General features: G+C 42.7%; 11 protein-coding genes across 11 annotated transcripts; 5 read left to right on the forward strand and 6 right to left on the reverse strand.

The window, feature by feature from the left end:
• Positions 1 to 2,702: 2,702 nt before the first annotated feature.
• BYT42DRAFT_503340 (uncharacterized protein) lies at positions 2,703 to 3,692 on the forward strand (the record flags this gene model as incomplete). Its single annotated transcript, XM_051564894.1, has 4 exons — positions 2,703 to 3,068; positions 3,134 to 3,181; positions 3,257 to 3,311; positions 3,379 to 3,692. 4 exons carry the CDS (start codon positions 2,703 to 2,705, stop codon positions 3,690 to 3,692), a joined length of 783 nt encoding a protein of 260 aa, XP_051419640.1.
• A 103-nt stretch (positions 3,693 to 3,795) lies between these two features.
• On the reverse strand, positions 3,796 to 5,274 carry BYT42DRAFT_595446 (SMAD/FHA domain-containing protein; the record flags this gene model as incomplete). Its single annotated transcript, XM_051570854.1, has 7 exons — positions 3,796 to 3,941; positions 4,009 to 4,102; positions 4,387 to 4,498; positions 4,575 to 4,594; positions 4,622 to 4,906; positions 4,977 to 5,014; positions 5,073 to 5,274. 7 exons carry the CDS (start codon positions 5,272 to 5,274, stop codon positions 3,796 to 3,798), a joined length of 897 nt encoding a protein of 298 aa, XP_051419641.1.
• Positions 5,275 to 6,152: 878 nt separating this feature from the next.
• Positions 6,153 to 6,945, forward strand: BYT42DRAFT_108600 (uncharacterized protein). Its single transcript, XM_051562087.1, has 3 exons — positions 6,153 to 6,370; positions 6,462 to 6,533; positions 6,597 to 6,945. Exons 1-3 carry the CDS (start codon positions 6,313 to 6,315, stop codon positions 6,815 to 6,817), a joined length of 351 nt encoding a protein of 116 aa, XP_051419642.1. The 5' UTR covers positions 6,153 to 6,312; the 3' UTR covers positions 6,818 to 6,945.
• A 202-nt stretch (positions 6,946 to 7,147) lies between these two features.
• On the forward strand, positions 7,148 to 7,524 carry BYT42DRAFT_502797 (uncharacterized protein; the record flags this gene model as incomplete). Its single annotated transcript, XM_051564856.1, has 2 exons — positions 7,148 to 7,273; positions 7,369 to 7,524. The coding sequence occupies 2 exons, from the start codon at positions 7,148 to 7,150 to the stop codon at positions 7,522 to 7,524; spliced, it is 282 nt and encodes a 93-aa protein (XP_051419643.1).
• A 119-nt stretch (positions 7,525 to 7,643) lies between these two features.
• Positions 7,644 to 9,970, reverse strand: BYT42DRAFT_584324 (mitogen-activated protein kinase). The gene is made up of 10 exons (XM_051569866.1): positions 9,611 to 9,970; positions 9,405 to 9,531; positions 9,132 to 9,187; positions 8,868 to 9,057; positions 8,468 to 8,752; positions 8,309 to 8,387; positions 8,147 to 8,235; positions 8,050 to 8,070; positions 7,895 to 7,973; positions 7,644 to 7,817 (listed from the first exon to the last, which is right to left on the reverse strand). The coding sequence occupies exons 1-10, from the start codon at positions 9,718 to 9,720 to the stop codon at positions 7,789 to 7,791; spliced, it is 1,065 nt and encodes a 354-aa protein (XP_051419644.1). The 5' UTR covers positions 9,721 to 9,970; the 3' UTR covers positions 7,644 to 7,788.
• A 746-nt stretch (positions 9,971 to 10,716) lies between these two features.
• On the reverse strand, positions 10,717 to 13,549 carry BYT42DRAFT_617436 (uncharacterized protein; the record flags this gene model as incomplete). The annotated part of the gene is made up of 11 exons (XM_051572183.1): positions 10,717 to 10,825; positions 10,891 to 11,426; positions 11,498 to 11,743; positions 11,809 to 12,278; positions 12,337 to 12,415; positions 12,480 to 12,532; positions 12,602 to 12,718; positions 12,786 to 12,943; positions 13,040 to 13,257; positions 13,341 to 13,407; positions 13,482 to 13,549. The coding sequence occupies 11 exons, from the start codon at positions 13,547 to 13,549 to the stop codon at positions 10,717 to 10,719; spliced, it is 2,121 nt and encodes a 706-aa protein (XP_051419645.1).
• Positions 13,550 to 16,152: 2,603 nt separating this feature from the next.
• Positions 16,153 to 18,329, forward strand: BYT42DRAFT_595448 (uncharacterized protein; the record flags this gene model as incomplete). Its single annotated transcript, XM_051570855.1, has 6 exons — positions 16,153 to 16,779; positions 16,849 to 17,168; positions 17,259 to 17,750; positions 17,816 to 18,003; positions 18,093 to 18,247; positions 18,315 to 18,329. 6 exons carry the CDS (start codon positions 16,153 to 16,155, stop codon positions 18,327 to 18,329), a joined length of 1,797 nt encoding a protein of 598 aa, XP_051419646.1.
• Positions 18,330 to 18,920: 591 nt separating this feature from the next.
• BYT42DRAFT_473063 (RmlC-like cupin domain-containing protein) lies at positions 18,921 to 19,833 on the reverse strand (the record flags this gene model as incomplete). The annotated part of the gene is made up of 5 exons (XM_051563582.1): positions 18,921 to 19,087; positions 19,194 to 19,287; positions 19,348 to 19,435; positions 19,510 to 19,550; positions 19,648 to 19,833. Coding segments are annotated over 5 exons (576 nt in total), but the record flags the coding sequence as incomplete, so codon positions are not given.
• A 739-nt stretch (positions 19,834 to 20,572) lies between these two features.
• BYT42DRAFT_617439 (uncharacterized protein) lies at positions 20,573 to 21,753 on the reverse strand (the record flags this gene model as incomplete). The annotated part of the gene is made up of 7 exons (XM_051572184.1): positions 20,573 to 20,687; positions 20,759 to 20,886; positions 20,968 to 21,083; positions 21,150 to 21,255; positions 21,317 to 21,388; positions 21,438 to 21,610; positions 21,693 to 21,753. The coding sequence occupies 7 exons, from the start codon at positions 21,751 to 21,753 to the stop codon at positions 20,573 to 20,575; spliced, it is 771 nt and encodes a 256-aa protein (XP_051419648.1).
• Positions 21,754 to 21,861: 108 nt separating this feature from the next.
• Positions 21,862 to 22,572, forward strand: BYT42DRAFT_584348 (uncharacterized protein). Its single transcript, XM_051569867.1, has one exon. It carries the CDS (start codon positions 22,242 to 22,244, stop codon positions 22,506 to 22,508), a length of 267 nt encoding a protein of 88 aa, XP_051419649.1. The 5' UTR covers positions 21,862 to 22,241; the 3' UTR covers positions 22,509 to 22,572.
• Positions 22,573 to 22,841: 269 nt separating this feature from the next.
• On the reverse strand, positions 22,842 to 25,196 carry BYT42DRAFT_584351 (kinase-like domain-containing protein). Its single transcript, XM_051569868.1, has 7 exons — positions 24,920 to 25,196; positions 24,620 to 24,813; positions 24,440 to 24,526; positions 24,087 to 24,328; positions 23,657 to 23,957; positions 23,327 to 23,513; positions 22,842 to 23,243 (listed from the first exon to the last, which is right to left on the reverse strand). The coding sequence occupies exons 1-7, from the start codon at positions 25,008 to 25,010 to the stop codon at positions 23,107 to 23,109; spliced, it is 1,239 nt and encodes a 412-aa protein (XP_051419650.1). The 5' UTR covers positions 25,011 to 25,196; the 3' UTR covers positions 22,842 to 23,106.
• Positions 25,197 to 25,421: the final 225 nt, after the last annotated feature.

The raw sequence follows: 25,421 nt of genomic DNA on the forward strand, positions 1-25,421 counted from the left end.
TATAGCGAACTACAGCATTGTATCGTCGTACTAACCCCGATAACAGGAAGACGTACTGTCTACTGAGAAAATGTCCATAAAAGGCCAAGAAGACGGTACCTGGACGAAGATCGGAACATCATTTGTCGTTCATCGAAATGCCGTCAGAGAGCCGCAGGTAAGTCCAAAAAAAGAACTCATTGAAGTTATGTTAATGATGCTGATACGCAAGTAGGTCGATCTTGGCAGCCGTCACTTACCCATTAAACTGTGCCCCCCAAGTGCAAATCGGCTAGTGGCGATGCCAAATCACTGGTAAGTAAAAATCAGGAATTCTGAAAAGGGTTTGATAAATGACCATTGGTGTTTCATTTTAGTCGCCCAAATCAGCTCTCCTCCACCTGTTCTTTTGTCGTCCAATCAACGCACGAGATGCGCTAGGCGGTCAAACTGCCCCTTAATTGTGTCTTTTTTTTTTTAGATGAACCGTGGGCCGTGGATCACTTTCCGAATGTAAGCCACTGTGGCCCGCATAGTTTGGAAATAGCAATCATAGAGAAAACGGAGACACATCCTTGACCTCGAGCATGCTTTGACTTCTTTTTTAAATATAGTCCGAACACTAGTCAGTGTTACGATCAACGCTTGGTGTGCGACGACGTGAAGATCAACTTGCGCAGGGCAAACGCGGTCAGGCTCCAATAGGTGGGACCAAAGCAGGGACGGATGAATGACTCACACGCTTGGGATACAGCAATCAAGGCGAAAATGGATGCGAAATGAAAATGGCGAGATGTCATATCTTTGAACTCGAGCATACTTTGACTTTTTGTTCAAGGTAGGCCGGGGTACTCGTTGGCGGCACGACCAAGGCTTGGCACGATGAGCTATGGCCACCTTGCGAACGCTAAGTCAGGATGGACTTCGTTGTTGGGGGGCCAAAGTAGCAATGGATGGTCGTGACTCACACCCTTGGAATAAGGAGCTTCGACGAAAACGGAGACGAACGAAGATGACCAGGTATCAAATAAGTTTGAACTCGAGCATACTTTGACTTCCCGTTTTAAATGTAGGCCGATACACTCGTTAGTGATACGATCCGGGCTTGGTGTAATGAAGAGGTGATCATTCATAAAGTGTCAGGTTTAGAGAAGCCGTGAATATGGATTGCCAAGTCCATGCGTAAAATAAAGTTAGCTCCGATAAGAAGAGATTCAGTGAGTGGCGCCACTCCGGATTAGACTGCATAAATGACATGAAAAAGATTTTTCAGCATGCATTAGGTGCTTTTCTCTTTTTTCATATATTAATAGTGGTACTACACTTTCCCTGTAAACCGGTGCCTGTCAACATACAGATGGATGAATCTTCTCCGTGTGTTCTCATAGAAGTGATGTCTGATGTATCATAGCAGATCCAGAATCGATTCATTTGTGTCGGATGGTATCCGCAGCATGACGGGATTTTGGCGATCCTTTTTTTGGATGTCCGCCCATCAATCCAAAGTTTATTTTACGCATGGGCCCGGTTACTCCATTTTCATGGCTTCTTTGAATCTTGACACTTTACTGTTTTCACACCGTCCTTTCCCTTGCCCAAAATAATGGTGGATTCCCCGCTATCTGCGTCTTTTTTCATTGAGATGGGAGCTCATTCGAAAAGTTGATTTTGCTAGACGTGCCTTTTTTGGTAAGCGAGGACCCAGATCAGAAAACGACGAAGGAAAACGATGCATGATAAAACGAAAAAGGGCGTCGTTTTCTTTTTTTTGCTCTTCTCCCACTTTTCTTTTTACTTTTGATTTTTTGATTTTTTGATTTTTTTTTTTTTTTTTTTTTTTGCTCTCTCGCCTCTTGTTTGATTTACTACTAATATCGCGCGCCATTTTTTTCTCTTTAGCTGCCACTTGAGGGATGATGGATGACAAGCACTGATAGCGCATTAGCTGCGGACCATCCTTTTACTGACTTGATCTTTTTCTGTTGTTACAGTAGATCGGCTAACTTTCTATTGCAGTGTCATTAGTACAGCATTGTCGGGCAGCTCGATGTAAGGTAAGAGAAGTAAGGTAAGTGAAATCGGTGGGTTAAAAAAAAAGACACTGCAAAAAATAGGCCAGACGGAAAAAACGGTGGGTAGGAGGGGGGGGGGACAAAAAAAAATGGCATTGCCTGCAGTAAAAAAACCACCGCCAGGGAAAAAAAAATTGGCCGACAAAGGAAGAGGAAAATGGAAAAAATTGGAAATGAACGTGAGAGGAAGGTGGTGAAGTTGTGTGTGTGTGTGGGAGGGGGGGAGGTGGGTGTGGCCGTTTTGTGGGCAGACGAATTGAGCCGGTTGCTGTCAAAGGGCAAGTTTCTATTTTCCTTTTTTTTTTCGCTTGTCATTTCGCTTGTCGTCCATGATCCTCTGCCCGTTATGGTTCCTTCTCTCTGGTTGCCTGGAAATGCCATTGATTCCAAGTTCCTTTTTGCTTGGTGCTCTAGCATAGTTTATTTGCAGCTGTAACAAATATGTATTGATTCCAGCTTGTAAATTGACTGTCAAATAAAGCCTTATTTTTATTCTACCTTCATTCATCGGCATGCCGACTCGCATGCGGGACCGCCCTAAAGGTATCGTAAAACCTGCGTGTTCGGTGCGTGAGCATATGTATTATCCAATTTTCCAACTTTACGTCAAGGCCAAGTTTTAACCAAGTTTAATTTAATTTGATTTCTTTCATGTCTGCGCGTGTGTATGGGAGGCGTGGTACGGTATATCGAGCGGTGATCTTGTTGGGCTCAGATGAAGCTAAACGTACTTTATTTTTATTTTCAGCATCCGCATTTTATTCTTGTTTGCTGCCGAAATGGAGATCAACACAAAAGGCACCGCCGCGACGATCGTCGAGGAAAGCGTTGTACATAAACGGTAATATTTGCTTTTCGTCTTATGTGACTTGTTACTTATGTCTTGCACACAGTTTCATTACCGTATGGAATCGCAAGACACAGTTCAACGATGGTCGAATCATTGAATGGGATATTGCAGGCCATCAAACGCCGTATCCCACGTTCATTACAGTATTCACATTCAATACGTCCAATGTAGGTCACCTCTATCCCTTCTTTTCCGCCTGTCAAATCACAGACCGATTGACTGGTCTTCATAGCAATCCACTTGTCTTTTGAAAGAGTTTGCTCAAGGAACCAACGAAATCGTAAGCATCACGCCACCCGTCCAAGTGTTGACCGCTGTGAGAGAATAAAAGTTCTCATCCCCGCCGTCTTTTTAGAAATACACTTGTGTAGCCGGATCCTACGACCGTAGAAAACACACAAGGTCAGTGAGTGAGGTATTCTGGTACACAGAGAGGTAGAGAGAAAAACTCATATGGCCGTGTTAGTCCACTTGAAGCCGCGCAACATGAACTTTCGGAAGAAGCTCAGTTGACAGGTGGTGAATGGATTTGTTTACTTCCAGAGGATCAGCCCGATGGTATCAGTGAATTGAAATGGGGTAAAAATCGCTTTGTGCCGTATCTTTGCATTAATCCCCACGCGGATGCCAATCCGCGACAACGAGACTTGGAAGAGTGCATCGAAATCGTCGACAATGTGTCCACTCGGGATCTCAAAACTTTTATTACAAAGGGACATGTCATGCTGCCCAGTGTGCAAACGGCATGGATGGCGCTCGAATATCTAGCAGCAAACAACATGCTCAACTAAATACATGGGAAGGCTTGGTTAATTCCACCAATTTCGTCAATTTTTTGTGATCCTGTTAAGCAATAGATGATGAGAACTTATAAATTATTCAGAGATCCCCTGTTCACAATCTTGTTACCTTTTGTAATTGTTGAAGCTCCTTCTGCATACTAAACAAAGAAGCCTCTTTCTGGGGTGCTTTACTTAGTGATTTCATGTAGTCATCCAGATCTTGTTCTTCATCCTCTTTACTCTTTGCTCCTTCGGCGTCTACAGGTCATGTCCATATTGAATATATGAAGCGTTGATTCTCCTCTAGCTGTTTCATACGACATACCTCTGACTTTTCGCTGGTCGATTTTCTCCTGCAATTCTTTCATGGCCTTTTCAGTCGCGTTTTTGCGGATCACAAGATCGTCATGCGTTTCAGCCTTCTTTTCCGTTTTTCGAGCTTTCCTTCTCTTCGTATCTGGACCCATGGAATTCCTTACTTAGAAGATGGTCTTTTTGATGAATGCGATCGATCTTACCTGTACGATCATAAAATGTATCGTCATCACTGTCATCGCCACCAAACATAATTTCCAAGTCCTCTCGTCGTCGTTCTGTTACACACAACGCACGCGACATTAATGATCAGTAAAATTGCCTTGTTAAGCCTGATTCCTTTGTAATACTTACTTGCTGTAGCGGCAGCCTGGGCTTCGGCTTCTACCGTCAAAAGGGCTGCATCACCGGATGGTGCTCCTTTCCTCTTACTGCTTGCCTCATTTTCTTCATCTTCCTCGTCTTCTTCATCTTCTTCCACGGCATCCTCTTGGAAACCCCTGCAAGAAACGTTGTGTGAGTGGCACGTAGATCGAGATCATCGAAATAAAAAAGATGGAATCCATCATTTATTACCATGAAATCCCCTGATCCTCCTGTGCTTCTTGTTCCGCTTCTGCTACGTCATCTTCGTTTACATGCTCGACATCTGCGGCTCGAGAACGATGGCGCAGTGCTATCCGATCCTCTCTTTCAAGATCTTCTTCAGAAACTGGTTTGGTTGTCTCATATACAAAGATGCGTGTACTTTCGCCGAATTGTAATTGGTCGCCCGGTCGTATCAGGGTGTGTACGCGCGGGGGAATGTGCTTCTTGTTCAGTTTGGTACCGTGGGCACTTTCCAGATCGTAAATATAAGCATCACTGTCCTCGTTAAACTGTAGAACCGCGTGATATCGTGAAATGGACTGTCGAAGAATAGAATAGCATGTTTGTTAGCCACCGAGTTTCGATCGTTGACGATAGTCGTGTGCTTACAGGATGCTCCATTTGTACGTCACATAGAGGAAGTCGGCCTAATGGATCGGTTAGACAAGATCTATGTGACCATGCCTTGGGGGTGAAGACACGTACCAATGGTAATGACGTCTTTCTTGGGTCCTTGAATCTTGTCGATACTGACCCCGCCTTTGAGTACTTCCAAAGTGTAGCTGTAAGCAGCGACGCCGGCCCACGAAGGTTTGGTATATTTCAAAGGAGGTGGTTGCGGAACATCTGAAGCAGAACGCTTGGGTGGAGGTGGAGGAGGAGCAGCAAATTCAGAATCGTCTGCCATGGTTTATGCGCGGTAGTGAGGTAAGCAAGGTGGCCCACAAAAAAAAAAAAATCAATTGAGGGCACTGACGGATTGTGACTTGCAGATCCGTCTGTGCCCAATTTTTGCATAATGCCTTTTCCATTGTTTTTCTTTTCCCCACAGCATCGTCTGTCCAACAGAATAGATGATCCTTTTACTGTAATGATACAAGCTTTGGTATGTTGTAATCGAGTTCTTATAGAGATGAGGAATGGATCCGTCAGACCTGAAAGATGGAAGCAGTTTGTTCATGTTTCCAAATCAAATCCTAGCTGGAATACTGTCAACCGACTCCTTTTTACATAAAAAATCTCAGGCCAAGTAATCTTGATATGCTCATTTTCGCGATGGAATTGAATTTTCGATGGCACATTGTTGAGAATATACTGTAGAAAGTTAATGATAGATCACACTTGTCACGCTTCCAAAAAGGTTCCGTATGAATTCACGACGTCCAATGTCAGAAAGTGTGTTGTATGCTTTTTGATGGATTTGGTGCAACTACAAGCACTGAGGAGTGTGAGAAATTAATTTCTCGGACAAGGCTACATTGGCACCCTGAATATTTGATTGAGTTAAAAAAAAAAGAGCATTTTAAGTGGTATGATTGATCATGCGTCGTGTGCTTTAGACAAGCCATGTTTCTTATGACCAAATTAAGGCGGACAATAAGCTGACCGACGACGACCAAAGCCTCGTGCCACATGGCAGTGCATGACGACATGTCGACCACCACTCAATGGCAAACCCTTTCTGCAGCGAATCGTCCACCATATACAACGTGTAACTAGTATTAGAATTAAGCAAGCATTTGAATGAATTGGAGAGTCAAGAAAAAGGGGCGGTGGATCTTTTTCCAACAAGATGTGTGCTTTAGTTTATTGGCTGATCAAAATTTTGTGTGGGATTTGAAATTTCTCGCTTTTTTGATTTCCTTTTTTTCTTTTCCTTCTCCTACTATTTTAGGCAAGAGAAAGACCAACGAAGGAAATCGACAAGGTTTGAAAAACGAAAGCAATGGAAGATGTGGATATACACCTTGATAGCGGGCGATACCTACAAGAATATGTTGCCAGTAAGTCAACGATCGATCTTGCATTGAAAGTCTATCACACCTATGGATCGTTGACTGATCCAACTTGCCTTGGTAATAAATACTCGTTTAGGCCTAGAAAATCTTCCGAGTGAAATTGCATATCATTGGGCAGAGATACAAAATCGAAACAATCAGTGCCAAGGTAGGCCAAAGCATTGAGTACAAGGATATCAAATCGCGACCACTGACGAGCTTGTATTAACAGCGTTGGAACGTCGTATCCAGTTGCAGCAGCAGGATCTGACAAAGATTCATCGTCAATGGTTCCAACCCGATGCAGACAAGAAGGAAAAACTGCTCCGACAAGAACCCTCCATTATTCGACGCATTCAACGTGATTACGAGAAACTGAGCGAACTGTCGACCGAACGTATTCAGTTGGCCGAGGAAGCCTTACGATTGGTAAGTTTTTTAGCAAAGAACTGACAAGAATCGTAATCGACCATTATGCTGAGCTTGCATGGTATGACAAAAAAATAGTTGGATCGTCACTTGCATCGATTAGCTCATGATCTCGATGAGCTCGACAAGACCCATCCCGACTTGGCACCTGCAACAAATGTATCACCTGCGGCTGTTTTACAAAGAAAACGTAAGTGTAACCGTGGCCCCGCTTTATCTGTGAAAGGAAACTCTAACCCGCCTTTCGACTCGTGAACGGGTGCATTAGACGGCGAACTAATGTCCGATGTGGAAGGATTGACCGAGGATGATCATGTCGATGAAGAAGATGAAGAAGAGTACTACCATGCCATGATGGCCCAAAGACATAAGAAACGCAAGAAGAAAGAAGCAAGAGACAATGACGACAAGAACGAAGAACCTGTCTATTGTTTCTGTCGTCAAGTCTCTTACGGCGAAATGGTTGCTTGCGATGGCGAGGTAACACAAGGAGATCTTTGCCCTCCCCCCCCCCCCTTTTTTTCATGCGTTGCTTGGAAACGTATACTAATCAACCATGTGTTTTTCCTTCTCAGCATTGTCCGTTTGAATGGTTCCACATGGAATGTGTTGGATTGGATGCACCGCCCAAAGGAGCTTGGTATTGTGATGAATGTGCGGCTGAAGTACAATCTAAACGAAAAGAAATCAAAAAGATGAAACGCAAAAAGGAATCCATGATGTTATCCTAATCATTTCTCTCTTTCCCTTCCCTGTCTCTCTTTCTTTTTCTCCACTCACATGCTAACCCATTAAATTGTAATAACTATTTCCTGATGTACATTATACTATAAAAAACTTACTGCGCAGATAACACTTGTATCATTTGAGATTGTTATGTATAATTTCGTTTTTTACTTGTTCTTTTTCTTTTTTATTGTCAAACATAGGTGTCTTTTTTTTTGTATCTTTACGTGATTTGTACGAATAAAAAAGGTTAAATTCTTGGTATCTCATCAGTGTGTAATTTCTTGGAATAACATTTCTATGCAAATGACCAGGTACAAAGAGTTAACATCTAAAAAATACACCTGTATGCATGTGTGGGGTTCAAGGACTTACGTTTCAATTGCTCTTTGGTAAGTTGATCTTTGTATCTATCAAAGTCAAAGAAACTTTCGGGAATCGGGGGTGCGTCAGGCTATTGCAAAACGCGATCATGAGTTTTTCTATTGACAAAGGCCACTCAATCTTATCACTTCCGCTTTTTTTTTTACCTCATCGTCAGGATCATGATACTAATTCATAAATAGACAACCAACATTAACGATACATTATTGATAACCAAAATCCTCTTACGAATATTCGACGTACCGGTTCTAAGTAAGGATGTCTTAATGCTTCTTCCACCGTAATGCGTTTGGTAGGATTGAATGTGAGCAGCTTTTCTAAGAGATCCACGGCTGTAACGGGGAGATAAATCAAGAATCAGTCAACGTATCAGAAACTTTTTTTTTTTTTTTTTTTTTTTTTTACCTAACGGACTGGCATTGGGGAAAAGCCGTGAAAAAGGAATACGCTTTTTGAATGGCAAGCTGCGGATGTAATCTCGTGCCTAACGCTGGATGATCAGCTTTTTTTTTCTTTCGCTCATAACTTGTGTCCCACGGGTCAGAACCACGGCTGTGAACTTACCCTTCGGCTCTTGATCCCATAAAAGTCATCCATGGTGGGTGTACCCAAAACATCGAGGATCAGGGTTAATTGGTGATGATAATCTCTTCCCGGAAACAATGGCTTGCCACTGAGCATCTCGGCCAGAATACATCCCACCGACCACACATCAATTGCCTTTGTGTACTCTTTAAAGGTTAACATGATTTCAGGTGCACGATACCATCGTGTCGCCACATATTCCGTCATGAAACCGCTGTTCTCGTCGGCTGAATTGGACGAACGCGCTAATCCGAGATCACAAATCTGTAAAATAAAAAAGTTGGAATAAACGATCACAACGTGTGGATCAACGACGTTTTTTTTTTTTTTTTTTTTTTTTTTTTTGCACCGTCTCTGGTCTGTCTCACGGCATACGTACCTTCAAGTCACAGTTGGCATTGAGTAACAAATTACTTGGTTTGAGATCGCGATGAAGTACATTGGCCGAGTGCATGGCTTTGAGAGCGCGCAAGGTCTGGTAAGTGAAATATTGGCAATGATCATCGGATAAGTCTTGAGTGCGGATCACTCGGTGCATATCGGTTTCCATGAGTTCCTGAATAAGGTAACTGTCAAAAGAAAGTTAGCCAAATTCGGACCACCGCCACGCCCATTCTCCCGGGCAAGAGACGGAAAAACTCACACTTCGGTAAAATCGTCAATCGTTTTAGGCTTGACGATGTCCAAGATGGATATAATCTAGAATTCCATGATTTCATCAATATTCTTATTTCCATTGCCCCTTTTTCTCCCATAGTAATGATTGTGTCAAAATTTTTGTCACCCAGGTGAACCCAATTTCATTATATCATCCTTTTTGTCGACCGGGTTGTATCCATGAGACCATTTTATCGCATTGAAGTGCAACCCTTGACACAAGCAACTATACTGAAAAGAAAGGAATGGGTTCACTTACGTTTTCATGGTTGAAATATTTCAACAGCTTGATTTCACGCAAGGTACGTAAGCAAAACATGGCATGATCAAAGGGTAAGATGCGCTTGATGGCGACCATTTGACCCGTCGATTTGTGGACCGCCGAGCTACGACCGCAAAGAAACGAGAAAGATGATGAGCCAAATGCCATGGACACGACAAACTCATCGGATAGTCCCTACTTACCAAACCACACCGTAAGCACCTTCGCCCACAACATCAATGATGTCGTACTGGCTACCGGCGTTGAAATGTTTAAGGCGGGCTTCTATCTCGTCACGACGACTCTGAGCCATAGGAAATAGGGAAAGAAAGGGGTTGTCAAAAACCGGTGCAGACAAGAAGAGCGGAGAAAAATGGTAATAATCTTGGCTCTGTTTTATCCAATAAAATGAGAAATGCGAAGGAGAGCCCAATCATGGTGGTACAGACGGATGGGAGGGGTCCGAGCTTAGGCTTAGTTTAGCAACACGGCAGTATCACTCGAATAATGAAGCCAATAACACTTTAATTTCGCGGGGATTCTCCTTCGTCTCCCTACTTGAACTCAACCATTCACTCGCCGTCCAATGCATCAATTTTCTTTTTATACTTTTTTTTTTTTTTTTTTTTTTTTTGCCTCGGCCTTTTGAATCATTCCAGCTCCAATAATCTGCTCAATGATAGCGGCTGTCAACTATTTGTTGCTGCACAGACTTATCTGTGCAGACCACGTTGATTCATTTAAAAACAAACTTTCCAGACTGAAATAAGCATCTTCCTTTAAAGAGAATCTCACATTCATTATGCTTCAGCGATAAACAGGTCGATTGTCCTTTCTTTCTTTCTTTCGTTAAAAGAACTCTGAGGATTAGATCCATTAAATTGTATGGCATAGATGAAATGGGAGCAGTCTCACACGAAGGAAGCAACACAATGAAATAAATTCTTCGCTTAAGGCTGTGTGACATGCAACATCGAAAGTGTCAAAAAGCTTGAAAAGATCAGTTTGTCATTACATGACAACCTATTAGAGAAAATCCTCAACGCAGAGGAGAACGACTGGCATTTCCAAATGAAAAATGGGAGACTACTCTAAAAAAAAGTCTTATGCGCATGATTATGTGTTATGTATGAAATACAGAAAAAATAAAATTGGTGAAAATTCGAATATGTTACAGATGGGTGACTAAAGGCTTTTCTTTTTTTCTGCCTCCAGCTTTCGATGTGCATTATCTTAGGGAAAACGAAAAAAATAATTAGCTACCGTCAGCTTGGGCCGTCGGCTTTTTCCACATAAAAAAAAATCTTGATTATACACGACTTGATTTGGAAGGTCGTTGATCTTCCGAGATGTCCAGATCGTCTTGATCCATCCCACTTTCGTCGTCAGAAACCCGCGGCCGCTTACGTGATGCATCACTGCGATAATAGTCGTTCATCAATATTGCTTGCTTGGAAAGAAACAAAAACAAAATGCCACTTACTCTTTATCAAAATCCAAGTCGGAATCTTCGTCGGCGCCGGATTGGTATGATTGTGAATTATCGAGATTATCGAGATCATCAAGTTCATCCATCAATTCGTTGGCAATTTCATCTTCAAAATCTTTCCATTGATCATCCTCAGTATCGGCATTCGTGCTTTTATTGTCTCCATCGTCTTCCTCCCCTTCCGTGCCGCCGCGATCATTAGGTTGCATGTCGGTTTCCGATACATAGCTTTTATCCGTTTCGTCGTCGTCCAAACACTCATCTACCTCTTTGTCGGCTTCGTCCCAGTCGACGTCCTTGACAAATTTTAGTTTTGGGTCCTCAAAAGTATCGTCTTCAAGATCTAAGGGAGTGGATTCGGGATTTTCAATCTCACCCTCAGTTTCATGCATGGGCCCGCTCATCGGTAACGCGTATTTGCTTTCATCTTGCAATTTCCAATGCACGGTCGAATCAATCAACCAATCCGACGTCACAATGTAAGGCGGTTTCGATGCCCTTCGTGCCATATGCACTTTGGAGGTTCCATCCTGAAAAAGAAAATATCGCTCGTCAGTCCCAAGTTCAACTGCTCTGAGCGCGTATTTTTCATCTTCTTTACCTTTGCAGCGACAAGGTGGGTGACCCGGCCGGTCAGGTCAAAGGAGCATATTGCTCCAAACATCTCGGCCAATTGCCACATCCAGAAATGAGTAGGATGCTGCTGTAAGGGAATCAAACCGGAAAAGACAATGTTAACATCCTTCAGCACCTTTTTCCTGATATTTTGGATAATTTCCACAACATCAATCTTTTTGTCGGACGAGTCTTTGGTGGTATAGAAATCCCGATGGATTCTTTTTAAGATCTGTGAACGTCATCAAAATGTGAGTGGGGGATGAGGCAAGCCTCCAAAAAAAAATGGGCATCTACCTCTGTCATACGATATAATTCCTTGTCGTCATCTACAAGCAAGGGTTTATCCGTTTTGGAAGACAATTCGTTCTGTTTTTGAGCCAAGGGTCGTAACTCTTGCTGTTCCTGCGCCATAGCATCCTGAACACGTTCTTGTTCTTCCAAGCTTGGTCCCTGGACCGACTCTTCTTCCTCCGATTCTTCTTCGGACTTGGTATCTTCTTTCTTGTCTTCTTGTTCTTGCATCTTTTGTCCTTCGACCAGTTGTTTCTGTTCTTGCTCGTCCGATAATACTTGACCATCCACTGGCGGCAGGGCCGCCGACGTTGGCAGGGTTTCAGGGGCCGCTCCTTCAGTAGATGGCGGCGGCGGTGACTGGGCAAACTTGGTATCTTGTGGCGTTGTCTTATTTTTCGTCATCTTTTCAGTATCGATTTCCTCTTTGAGAATTGTAGCAGAATCTTTGTCTTTTGCTGATAAGACCGGCTCTATAGTCAATGTTTTAATGGTCTGGAATAGGCAAAAATGTCAATAAAAAACTCTTACTCTCGGTTGCAGGTTTGGTGGGTGGCAGGATGGGTGTCTTTTGAGGCACAGCCACTAACTGCGGCACCGTTTCAAATTCCTAAGAAAGGTAATATAAGAAAAAACTGTCATAGACCCTCTATAACACACGCTAAAAAACATACCTTTTTTGGTGCAAATGGGGAATTGATATCACCAATACCGACAAAGAATTCATCTATGCATCGGATATTAGGATCAAATCACAAATCAACAAGGAGGTCCAGTTTTATCGTCGAATACATACATGGCTTAATCTTGATGAGATTGGGAGAGAAATTCCACACGTCGGCTCTATCGTCGAGAATGACGACCATGCTCTGATCGCAAGGAAACAGACGTTCTAGATTCTTGTGAATGGCACCTACACGAAAACCACTGGTAAGGACACCCCATCAAAATTTTGCAATCCAGCACCACTTATCACTTACTTCCGTTTTCGTTACGCGAGATAATGCGTTCGCCAAAGAATTTGCCTTCAGGATCGATCTTTTGAACGACGGCCTCGGCATAATGACGGGTGCCCATGGTGTAGATGTGCATATCGTACAACTTTGAAATTTCCGCCAGAAACTCCGACAATCCAGGTCTGTGGAAAATTTTCCCAATCGAATTGGATTGAAATGAGCTGAGCGAAAGAACAAGGGCCACTAAAAAACAGGCGCTTTTTTGTTTTTTTACTTACCTTAGTTTGATGTAATAAACGCGACTGCTTCCAGGCAGTACAAATTGATGGATATTCTCCATGGCCTTGTGATTGATATTATGTTCATCGTTTAACCATTCCCCCACGGTGGGATCCCAAGCGGCGTGAACCACGGTTTGATCCAAGTCGACAATCAGCGATAGCTTTTTAGATTTTGTCAATTGCGCGATATTTTCTTCATCCAATCGTTCCGCTTCCTTTTAAGCATAACAGAAAGACAAGGCGTCAGTAAGCGAACACTGTTATACCGGAGCCACCAGTCAACGCATTGTCTTTTTACCTTTCGAGACACCGTCACGCCGAGTTTATCGTGAGACATGCAGATATTAGCCGATTCTTCCTCGTCACTATATGCAACCAAAAGGAGCATTTCTGTCAGTCACCTTTTGTCAACGTAAAAGAATATGGTATTTAAAATTACTGTGTAAGAATAGTGCCACAAAGGGCGCAAAGACCGTTGAACTGTACTTCGTGGGAGCAATCTTCCATTGAATTTTCTAAAGAACAAAAAGCCAAAACGCAACGGTGCAAAAGAGGTGAGAAAAAAAAATTGCGTCAGTCTATCCTGTGAAATAGGACCCTTACTTTTTTCTTTTTCGCAACTTTTTTATAATGTCGTTCACAGAAGGATGTTGGGACGTTTAATTTGGAGAATTCTTTTTGGCTTTCAGAGTTGTCTACAAACTAGGCCAGTCATGAGGTTCAACGTTAAGGAGCCAAAAAATAAGAGAATGAGAAATCGGTACCTTTTTCTGCAAATGGAGGCAAGAGGCGTATTCTGGATTGTTAATGAAAGGCAGCATTAGTACGGAACCGTGGTCATGAGCCATTCACTATACGTACGAGTGGATAATCAGTAAAGCCACGGCTGATCAGCTAAAGGAGACGCAAAAGAAATTCACAGATTAAAACCCGTCTCGAATTACTCTTGTTTTTTTAAATCGCAAGTTAAAAAAAATTGGCATGTCGTCGACCATCCGAAAAGGAAATCCTGAAAATTGAGTATTTAGCACAGTAACTGTAAGATACACTGTCATGACTTTTTTAAATCACAAGACAACGATGCTGGTAAACAGTATAACAAGGAAGATGATAACAAAAACACGTGTCGCTTACTTGCCGAGCACGCATTTTTTTCCCTTTTTTTTTGGATTCGTCGTAAAGTAAGCGACAGCGCGTAAGGTCATTGAAAGCTTGTTTAGATTTCTCTGAAAAAAAAAAAAACACCATGCCCTCCAATTGATGAAAACTGTACTTTACAAAAGGAACGAAAAGCGAATCCAGAAAAATACATCATTGGATCTTGGCATATTTGGTGGAATTAAACTTGTGAGATTTATTCAACGTCTTGGAATGAGCGGAAAACCCTAATTCACCAGTCAAAATTCCAGTGTCATCAAACACGGCACTTTCTCAAGATACCGTATAATAGAAACTTTGAAAATTTTGACGGTTGAGAGCGAGGGTTAGCGTCCTCAGCTTGCTGTTGAATCGTTGTTGGCTGTGTCGAGAAACGAACATTTAACATACGCGCACTGCCTCACTCTTATCGATTCGCTGACACCCTAACTCCTGTCGATAAAATAAAACTACTAACGAAAAGGGTAGAATAATTTGAAAACCCTGAATCCGTGTGTTTATCCATGTCAGAACTTGAGGGTAAAATATTAAGATTTTTTCGAGCCCTGAAGCTTTATTACTAGATATTTGATATATGTGCTCGTAGGGCTGAATTGCGCTTCGACAGCATTAGCACAACAAAGAATATGACATTTGGGTCATATCTCATGTTCCCATTTTTTGACAGAAGGTTTTCTTATTACATACTGTACCAAAGATAGGCATTTGTAGCCAAGATGCATTTTAGGAGAAAGATTGGACCGTGATACTAGTTAACAGAATCATAGTTTCTGGAAGAGACAAAAACCTTACAAGTTGTGATTTTCCTACTGCTTCACGTTGAACTCTCAGAGGTGTAGCACGGAAAACCGCAGACGAAAATATTTGCTTAAAAAGTTAAAGTGGTCCAAGATGCTTTTTGTTCTTGGGTGAACCTTGCTTTTAGGTCATATTTTTCAAAATTCGCGGTTAAAACTCTCGATTTTCGAGTGATTAAAAAACAGCTGACAAGGAGCAGGCACCCGGCGCGGCGCCAGAACCAACAACCAGTTTCACAAGAAAAAACGCCATAGAAAACCTTTGATGATTCGTTCAATTATGGCGCAGATCGGCCGTCTTGCGACTGTTAAAAAGTGGGTTTGCTTGAACGACGAGCGTGGAGCCCGACACAGCTCTTTCATTGTGACACCGCAAGTGGGCTTTTCTTTGCCTATCTGAATTGACTTTTAAATGTGACTTGCCAGTTGAATAAACTGGCAAGCGGGTTTTGTATCACTTAATGCCATTCCAGATGACGGATCTAAATTGTCATGTTTTACACATCATCTCATCAAAGATGATTATGACTGATTTTTTTTTTTGCCAGATAATGCAAAAGGCCCAAGGGTCCATCGACGATATTTTTGGATATCATCCATTATTTCTTTAGGCTGGTGATTGTGTATTCCAGCAGAATTGAAAGCGTTGCTTATTTTCTCCTTATAAGGACATCAGCTAATGCATTGGATCTTCATGCCCTGTTTGGTCACGATCGCTGAATAGAGAGCAGGCTTTCAAGTTCTACCATCTGATTCAAAATAGGAAGCTTTGAGCGAACGGGATATTGTAAAAAGCCAGGCTGGATCAGAGACAGTCGGTGCGGGGAAAGGAGATAAAGCGAAAAAAATGGGGGCGAAAGGGAAAAAAAAGGGCAGTCTTTGTCATCGGAAATGGGTGCCCTGTTCACTGAAAAATGGAGTCACACCACTTCCACATGAAATTTTATTAGGGTCCGTTGAATGAGCCGCATCCCATTTTCCACCTCTTTTCTTTTATTCAAGCTTTCCAAAACTTACTTACTCCCCCCTACTCTTCTTGTTTCCTCTTACTTTTTGATTCCACTCCAAAACTTGATGGCCTCCTATATCCGTGGGAATATTGCGGCGCGTCTGAGGACGGCTTGCCGTGCCAATTTTAGATCGGCCAGACCTTTGATGGCTCGCGCTAGGGTACCTGGTGTTCACCCCGCCAAGGCGTCCGTTCGATTGTTGTCCACAACACCAGCAAGAGCCATTTGGATGCCCAATATTGACAGGGATTCGCTTCCGGAAGATGATCCTCGCCGCATGGAAGCATTCGAAGATGAAACCGACGTGGTCATCATCGGTGGAGGTCCCGCCGGTCTGTCGGCCGCCATTCGATTCAAGCAATTAGCTAACGAAGCCGGCAAGGATTGTCGTGTCATGGTGGTTGAAAAGGCTGGTGAAGTCGGCGCTCACATCCTCAGTGGCGCGGTATTGGAACCCAGAGCTTTGAACGAATTGATCCCTGACTGGAAGGAGAAAGGCGCCCCATTGAACACACCCGTTACCCACGACAGCATGCGTTTTCTTACCTCGACCATGTCTATTCCTCTTCCTCACCCACCGCATATGAATAACAAGGGCAACTACATTGTTTCGCTCAATAACTTTGTCAAATGGTTGGGTGAACAGGCCGAAGAACTGGGCGTCGAAATCTATCCTGGTTTTGCCGCCAGTGATGTTCTTTACAACGAAGATGGCAGTGTTCGCGGCGTGGCGCTCAATGATGTGGGGCTTGACAAGAATCTCGAACCCAAGGTAACCTTTCGATTTTTTTTCTCACGGTTCGTCATGGTCATTGAAACTCAACTTGATCCATCCATTTAGGATACCTACGAGCGTGGTATGCACATTAACGCTAAAGTAACCTTATTTGCTGAAGGGTGTCACGGTTCGCTCTCCAAGGGACTATACAAAAAATTCGATCTGAGAAAGGATAGTCAATGTCAGAAATACGGTATCGGCATCAAGGAAGTGTGGGAAGTGTTGCCTGAAAAGCATAAACCGGGCTCCGTCACCCACACCATTGGCTGGCCAATGGATATGCATACGTATGGTGGAAGTTTCATTTATCACTTTGAACCCGAGCGACATCTCGTGTCGATTGGTTACGTAGTGGGCTTGGATTATACCAATCCCTATCTGAGGTAAGGGCGCTTATAAAGCATTGGACTTGTCGATAATGAGAAAATGTTCACTCATGGTTGGGCCTTTTTTTGCATTTTATAACTCAACAGTCCCTACAAGGAAATGCAGCGATTCAAGCACCATCCTATGGTGAAGGAACTTTTGGAAGGAGGCAAATGCATTTCGTACGGTGCGCGAGCTTTGAATGAAGGTGGTTATCAGTCGATTCCAAAGTTGGTGTTCCCTGGTGGTGCGTTGATTGGATGTACAGCCGGCTTTTTGAACTTGCCCAAGATCAAGGGCACTCACACCGCCATGAAGTCCGGTATGCTTGCGGCAGAAGCGGCTTACGACACCCTGTTTGGCACTGAGGAAGAAGTGACCGGTCCTATTATTCTGAACAATTACGAAGAAAAAATCAAGGATTCGTGGGTGTTCAAGGAACTGTACGAAGTGCGCAATTGTAAACCCTCGTTCCATTCGCCGCTCGGATTGTACGGAGGTATCATGTATTCCGGTTTGGAAACCCTGTTGTTGAAGGGACGTATGCCGTGGACCTTTAAACACAAGAATGCAGATTGGGAAGCCATGGTGCCAGCAAGGTAAACAGCACGTTGAAATACCTGCACGTCGATAGTCTTGCTCATCACTCCCTCTCCCATAATAGAGATGCCAAGCCGATCGATTATCCTAAGCCTGACGGTGTCATTTCATTTGATCTATTGACCAATGTCTCGCGCAGCGGCACCAATCATGCCGAAAACCAGCCTGTTCACTTGCGCATTCGCAATAAGGATCTTCCCGTGGAGCGAAATTTGGCTGTGTTTGATGGTCCTGAGAATCGATTCTGTCCAGGTAAAGTTTGAGGATTTATTTTTTCCCACGCCTTGATGGGTTCATGCCTTTTATGTTAATGATGATTCTCTGTTTGGTTAATTACGTAGCTGGTGTGTATGAATATGTGGATGACGAAGAAAATCCTGGACAAAAGCGATTGCAAATCAACTCTCAAAACTGTGTTCACTGCAAAACTTGCGATATCAAGGATCCCTCACAGAACATTGACTGGACCGTCCCCGAAGGCGGCGGAGGTCCTCAGGTAAGAAAAATCTTATGTGTGATCACTTGATTTTCGTCACTTGCTAATGTTACTCTTGAATGAATAGTATGTCTGGACTTAATTCGATCTTCGTTGTTTGTTTTCCATATTGCAAAAATAATAAAAATAAAAATATAAGGATAACAGTAAGAAAAATATGCAGCATTACACTTGATGATTTGTATTCTCATTGTGAATAACTATGTATGAAATAGCCGCGGATACATTTTAAGCATAGGAGTTCAGACTGTGGGAGATGGCAAAAGCGTCCTCCTATTCGCAGTGATATTACTGAACGGATACGATCGGAGATTGCATTTGTATGCGCGCAAGAAAAAAAATAACAAAATAACATCCACCACTACTCCACAGGGAATAACGCAGTCGGGGACTCAATGAGGGGTTGGGGGGTGGTCAAATGAGGGATACAAATAAGGAAAGGAGGCAACTGAAATAACGCAATATTTTCGACCAATGAAAAAAGACGACGATTTCGCCATCGTTCAAGATGTTGAGTGGCCAAGAAGAAGTGGTGAATGAAGAAAAGAGTTCAAAAAATGATCATGGTCGGTTTTATCCTTCTTCACTTCTTTCCTTCATTTCATTTCTTGGGTGCTTGCTTTACTTTCTTTTTATATGTTGTTTGCTTTTATTTGATACTTTTCTAATTTTCTACACGACGCCCGCCTACACTGTAGAATGTGCAAATGCCCGAGCTTCGGGCCCGACCGGTCTTTTCCTCAAAAGTCTTACACACCTTGTACGGTGGTGCGTAAAGGTGCAGTGACACAGCCCCCCGTTCCTTGCTGGGATTAGCAATACGATGCAAGCCAATATTATCTATTGGAATGACGAAGAAAAAAATGGATGCGAGGTGAGTATTACACCAAGGTCACAACCCTTGAAAGAGAAAAAAATTTTCCAGTGGAAGAACTAATTTCCGTACCATGGACATAGGTAACTTGATTGGGGTGATAGACAGTTTGTTTGGAAATATGAAGTGGGACGCCTGTGGATGAGGATTCGGTTTCGGCAACGACCTGCGCGCTTGTAATATCGGCCGATGCAGCCGTGGTGGAGGTGATATCATCGACGACGACTTCTGAAGGCCAGTCGTATAGTGTTTCCTGCAGCTGACCGTCCAAGATTTTCATGATGCAATGGGATCCTGAATGGTTGTGAATCGGGCTAAAAAAAGAAATTTATGGGTCACGATCAGGGAACCAATCAACAACACCGTATTCGTTAGGGTATTCATTTACCTCTTCTGGTCTTTACTCCACGCCAAGATCATCAGATTGAACTACAAAATTATTCGACCGTAAAACGAAATTGTCAGCAAAATGCGTGAGAAGTCGACGGAAAAACGAAACGACGATCCAAAAGTATTTTATTCTTACCTTGCCGTTACCGTCGTCGATCAAATTTCGCGTATACGCTCTTGAATGATCAAACAACGTATAACGATTCCAGTCATCGGCATTCGAGCTGTACTTTTCCATCAACTTGATGATTTGGTTTTCATCAATGTGTTCTGAAGTCAAGTCGCCATCGGGGCCTAGCACATTGTGGATCTCTTGAATAAGATCGGTCAATGTGAAGGACGAAGAGGTTTCTGGTGGTGGGGACGGTGGAGCCACGTGAAGGGTGTCAAAGGTCTGTGGAGCAACAATGGGTTCTTGCGGAGGAGCCATGGTATGAAGAAGAAGAGGCAGTAGTAGTAGGATTCAACGAATTGATGATGTGGAAAGGTAAAGAAAAAGGAGATGGACCATCCAATGAACGGGGAATTATATAGGCTAGGCCGAACTATCGAATCATCCGGGCCAATCACTCAACTTGTCTCAACTCGACAGCGCGCATTTTTCCAGCCAAAAAGTTCCTCCTGTCGTTTGTTTGGTCGGACATTGAGCATCATTTGGGGAAATACGGACGGTTCATGTGATACTATAACATGGAAAAAAAAATCCAAGGGTGGTTTTGATATCCTTGGTTTTTTTTTTTCTATTCCCACACTCTGGCCGTCGACAAAGAATGCATGATGAGAGATGTCTATGCCGATCAATTTTTCATCAATGTCATCATGCATTCTTTTTGCTATTTTTTGCCATATTCGGCCAGTGAGGTTGAGTGTCTGACATGGGCCCGAAATCGCGGATGAATGGAAAATTTCTTGATTCGTGGGAAAGGAAAACAAGGTTTTTGGAACGTGGATAAAAAAAAAAGAAGGAAAAATAATCTCAGTTCGTGATAGAAAGTGGGTATATGACCATTTATTCCCATTATTGTGAAAAAACCGATCCATTTTTTACAACGTAATTTTGGTTATTCTTTATTGAGTCTAACTAGTTTTTGAGCTACCTCGCCCATCTTGGTAGTACTGCCAGTTTGTATCTCTTGCATGACTTGCTCAATGATGTCTTGTGCAAGCTTTTGTAACCTAAAGTGGATCACAATGAAATGAATTCTCTTTGTTCTGAAAAATCCAGCAGGGTGAATTTTTTTTTTTACCATGTAATGTGAAATTCTGTCAGCAAGGGAACGTCATGACGTTTTGTATGCGATTTGATTTCACTGAATTGCTCTTCAATACGCAAAGCGTAAGCCTGGTACTTGACCTCCTGCTGATTAACACATTGCTAAAATAGCCAAAAAAAAAATAAAAAAATTCAAGGTTGGTATAAGAGCATTCGACCACGAAAAAACCAAAGCACCCATACATATAAAAGCGCCAACTGGTAAGGGATGTACTTGTGGTTTTTTAGGTTTAAACCTTGGAGAACTTGAAAAGCCGTTGCATAAATTTGATTCAACAATGCCATATGAAAATAATGTGCTAATCGTGCATGTTTCGTTTGATATGAGTTCCCCCCGATCCTCCTGCCATATTGTGTATGTTTACCTTGCACATCAGTGGTTGACGTCAGATCTTGATGTTTGTTTGATAACAAAAGATAGTGGCATCCACGAGGATAAAGCCTTTTCAAATCAAGTGTTTCGACGAGTTGCTAAAAGGAAATATGATGTTAGACCCTCTACAATCTATTTATGATAGACCAAGACTGCCACCTCTTTATCCGCGCATTGGTTCCACAGTGACTGGATCGTAATCACAAGTTCCTCTGCCAGTGTTTGTAAATGCTACTGCAGGTGAGTAAAAGGCTCTTGGTAGGGTTGAAAAAAGTCAAACCTCCATCAGTCCGGTGGCGTCCTTCAAGTTCCCCTGCAGCTGCCATTTTTCAAGCCGGTCGACTTTGGACAATATAAACTCTAGTCGTGCAAAAGTGTCCAAGAATGACAAGGCTAATCGTATTTGCTTGTTTTCCCGCTGTGGTAAAATGGGATCATCAACATGTCGCTCCACTAATTCACAAACCAAAGATTCATGAGTGCCTGAATTACTTGCAACTCGTCCATTAGAGTGACGAACTTTTGGTTGTCTTACCTTGCAGGATACGACTCGGTCGGATACTGATGAGAGGCGGAGTTTGGGTGAGTCTGCTCATGTCTACGAAGTTCACTCCAAGACGATACGAGCACGAGTTGGTTTAACAGAGACACTGTAACAGATGGTTTGTCGGGCGGGTGTTCCGTGTCACCAAAAAAAGCCGTCGAGTGTCACAGCTTGCAGTCAAGTGCGCTTGTGACTCTTCCTACCGCTTCACCCCATGACATTCTGACGACGGAACAGGGACAAGGACCCCTATTCAGTTGCTTTGGATGTTGATGTTTCAGGGCGCCCTATTGTTGAAAATTATCCATCCCCATCAGAAGCATGATACAACTTTTGCGTTACCTTGCGTTCCGCTGTAAAGTACAATCACGCATCATTCATGCTGATGCGCCGAACATTTAGACTTGATATTATATTCCAATCGGATGTTGAATGATTCTTTGTTTATCAAGAGCACTTGATGCAAAAAGTCTATCTCTGTTTCAGACACCTGAATGATAAACTAACCATTTATCATACATAGTTTTTGTGCTACTAAAGATGATCCTGTGCACGCCACCTTTTTTTTTGACGTCTGTCACTGTGTCAAAGCTATCTGCAGTATGCATAGCCACAGGACTCCGCAGCGAGAGTCTGTGCAAAAGTAGCTCGCCAAATTACGTCAACAACCGTGAAAAAGGTCAACCAACAGTCTGGCCAAATGCCTACAGTAACAAAGAGAGGGTAACAGCTTTACTTGGCCACTGGCGTCAGTATTATCCTTCTTTCATTTTCTCGGACCATTATAACATATGCAGCACCATCTGAATGCTGTAACGTCCAAGGCATGAAACGTACAATAAGCCCTATATAGTAAAAATAATGCTTTAACGGATCAGACATGAATGCCTTTATAAAATGGCCCAATCGTTTATACCCCAGATATGCAACAATTATAACTTTTTGCCGTTATTCTACGTGAGTGTGGTCTTGGTATATGGAAATTATGCCATATAGTGGTATCATGCCCATTGAAATTGACGAGGGGAATGACGTCAAATCTACAGATGGAAGCACGTCGTCCAATCATAGAGTTATGCGCTTGCAATGTCGTGCAGAGTAAGATTATCGGGTCAGCTCTCGATTCGCGACATGACATGCGTTTTGATATGATGAGGGTAGTTTAATAATGTTGGGATTTCTATATTTCTGAAGATGGATGGATGCCTTTCACAGCAAAGGCGATGAACATCCACAAGGGTTTTCTTCTTTACTATTGTATATATGTATAGCCATAAAATAAGAATACTTCTAATGTTACGGATAGATAACCAAGAAGATCGCAAAAAGGAGAACAAAGAAGAAGGTACATATTAACAAAAAAAAAATAGAAAAGAAAAGAAGTAGAAAAAAAATAATATTTATATTAGTCCAAGGACGCAAGGCGAAGATCTTCAATAGGTATGGGTGAAAAGTTATGGACGTCGATGCCTCTAGAAAGTAATTCTTCATGGCAGTGAGGCGGTACCAATTTCGGCAGGAGATCGGGACGAATGGATAATTCTACAAAAATGGTCATATACAGAGATACATATGAGTCCATTGTTCCTGAGCCTGCTCATAAAGTGGTCACGGTCATCCTTTACCTTCATGGGTGAAATTGAATAATGCGGGGAGATCTCGTCCTGTGGGCATTCTCGTGGCTGGGTTACGTAATTCATCAAAGAATGGGTGCACCAGCGCTTCACTTGCTGTTAATCGTGCTTGTGGATCGTACACCAAAATATGGGAAATCAGATCAATGGCTTCTGGAGGCGTCTTTAAACGGAAAACCTAAAGCGCAAGCAAGTAGGGTTAGAAACTCCGATTACACCCATCCCCCGGTGTGGTCATTTTGCTCTAAAAAACGGCCCACCGGTTGTTGTTGTTGTTGTTTGCTATTCTGTTTACTGGAAACCCAGTAATTTTTTTTTTACCTTTGAGAACGGATGGGGTTTGATTTGAGGGAATTTATGCTCCGTGTAATGGGGATTCATGGTGGCGATCTGTTCCTTGGAGGGTGTCCCCAACACTTTAATGATTTCCACCAATTGGTCAATGCCACTTTCACCGGGGAATAACGGCTGACCCATCAAAAGTTCGCCCATGACACATCCCGCCGACCATATATCGATGCTGCATTTGTAAGTTGTCGCGCCAAAAATCAATTCAGGGGCTCGATAATAACGAGAACAGATGTACGACACGTTCGGTTCTCCTTCGACCAAAATCTTTGCACTACACAATTTTTTTTTTCATCAGCTAACATTTTCTTGCGACCCTCGTCTTCCTCCCCCCAACAACAACAAAATCAAAATAAAAATAAAAAAAGAGCGACATTCATTTCTGCATCCCGAGTCCGCTTACCTTCCGAAATCGCACAATTTTAATACACCGGTATTTGGGTTGACGAGCAAGTTTTGTGGTTTGATATCTCGATGACAGATGCCGAGAGTGTGCGAGTAGGCAAGGGAACGGAACAATTGATACATGTACAATTTGACCATGAGCATCGGTACGGTTTGTTTCAGTTTCGCGTAGTGGCGACAGGCGCGATACACGGTTTCCGGCACATATTCCATAACGAGATTCAGGTAAACCTCATCCTTCTTTGATCGTTTAGAAAACATGTAAAAGAACCATGAGAAGTACAAGATAAGCATACGATGAACTCAAGTGCCTGAACCCAAGACTATCACCACCGACCCATCTATAAATACCTTGGCATCTCCCTGAGTGTAAAAATAAGCCTTCAACGCACACACATTAGGATGATCGATCAACCGCATAATCTGTAACTCTCGGTTCTGGCGAGATTGGAAAAAAAGAGTGGCAATGAGAAACTGAGCTGGTCATGAAAGAGAAAAAGACACAAAGAAAGGTGGTGGAGTGGTCTTTACCTTGAAGCGTTTGTCCTGTAAAACCTTTTTAATGGCGACTTCTTCGCCTGTGTGTACAAGTCGAGCTTGATAAACGACACCAAAGGAGCCGTTGCCAATAACTTTCTGATTGGTATACTGTAGTTGGATATCTTGGCCTGTTCTGCCGTCTTTCGCGGGCACGCGTATGGTTCGTAAAGAGTCGAGCGAGTCCCCTAGAATATTTGGGCAAATAAGTAAAAGAATAAAAAAAAAAACAAGTAAGACGACAAGAACACAGTAGGTTTTCCGGTAATGAGATAGTTTGAGACCGACATTTACCACCGAGTTTGAAATGGTTAAAGTTGGTTGTGGACATGGCGGCAGACTGGGAGCTTATGTTAAAGGAAGCGGTGGAATCTCTGTGATCCATGACGTGAGAAAGGTAATTTAATCGAGGTGAAATATCCTTTTTCGAGAAGATAACGATGCGCTTGAGGGGCTGATCCACACTGATAAACGTTGCCAGTAGTCCTCTCTTTCGGTGAGCACTACACACGGGGCAGTAACAAAAAAAAAAAAAGATTCGGGGATGCTGATGAAGAGAAGCGAATAAAAAAGAAAGAAGGGTTTGAATGCTCAAAAAGGAAATTTTGTTAGGAAAAGTGACGCACCTTTTCACGTCACAATTGTTGGAGACGCCATTTCAAGCGCCGAATTTAATCGCCCGAGCACTTCACCCATATTTTTAAATTGCATTTTTTTTTCCCTTCATCCATCGCCCTTTCATCGTCAGTGCACACAATTGCTTGTCGCTGTAACGCGTTTCTCTTGCATTTATACA

This window comes from Radiomyces spectabilis (genome assembly GCF_025331425.1).
Source record: "Radiomyces spectabilis strain NRRL 2753 chromosome Unknown BYT42scaffold_13, whole genome shotgun sequence".
Classification (NCBI taxonomy): domain Eukaryota; kingdom Fungi; phylum Mucoromycota; class Mucoromycetes; order Mucorales; family Radiomycetaceae; genus Radiomyces; species Radiomyces spectabilis.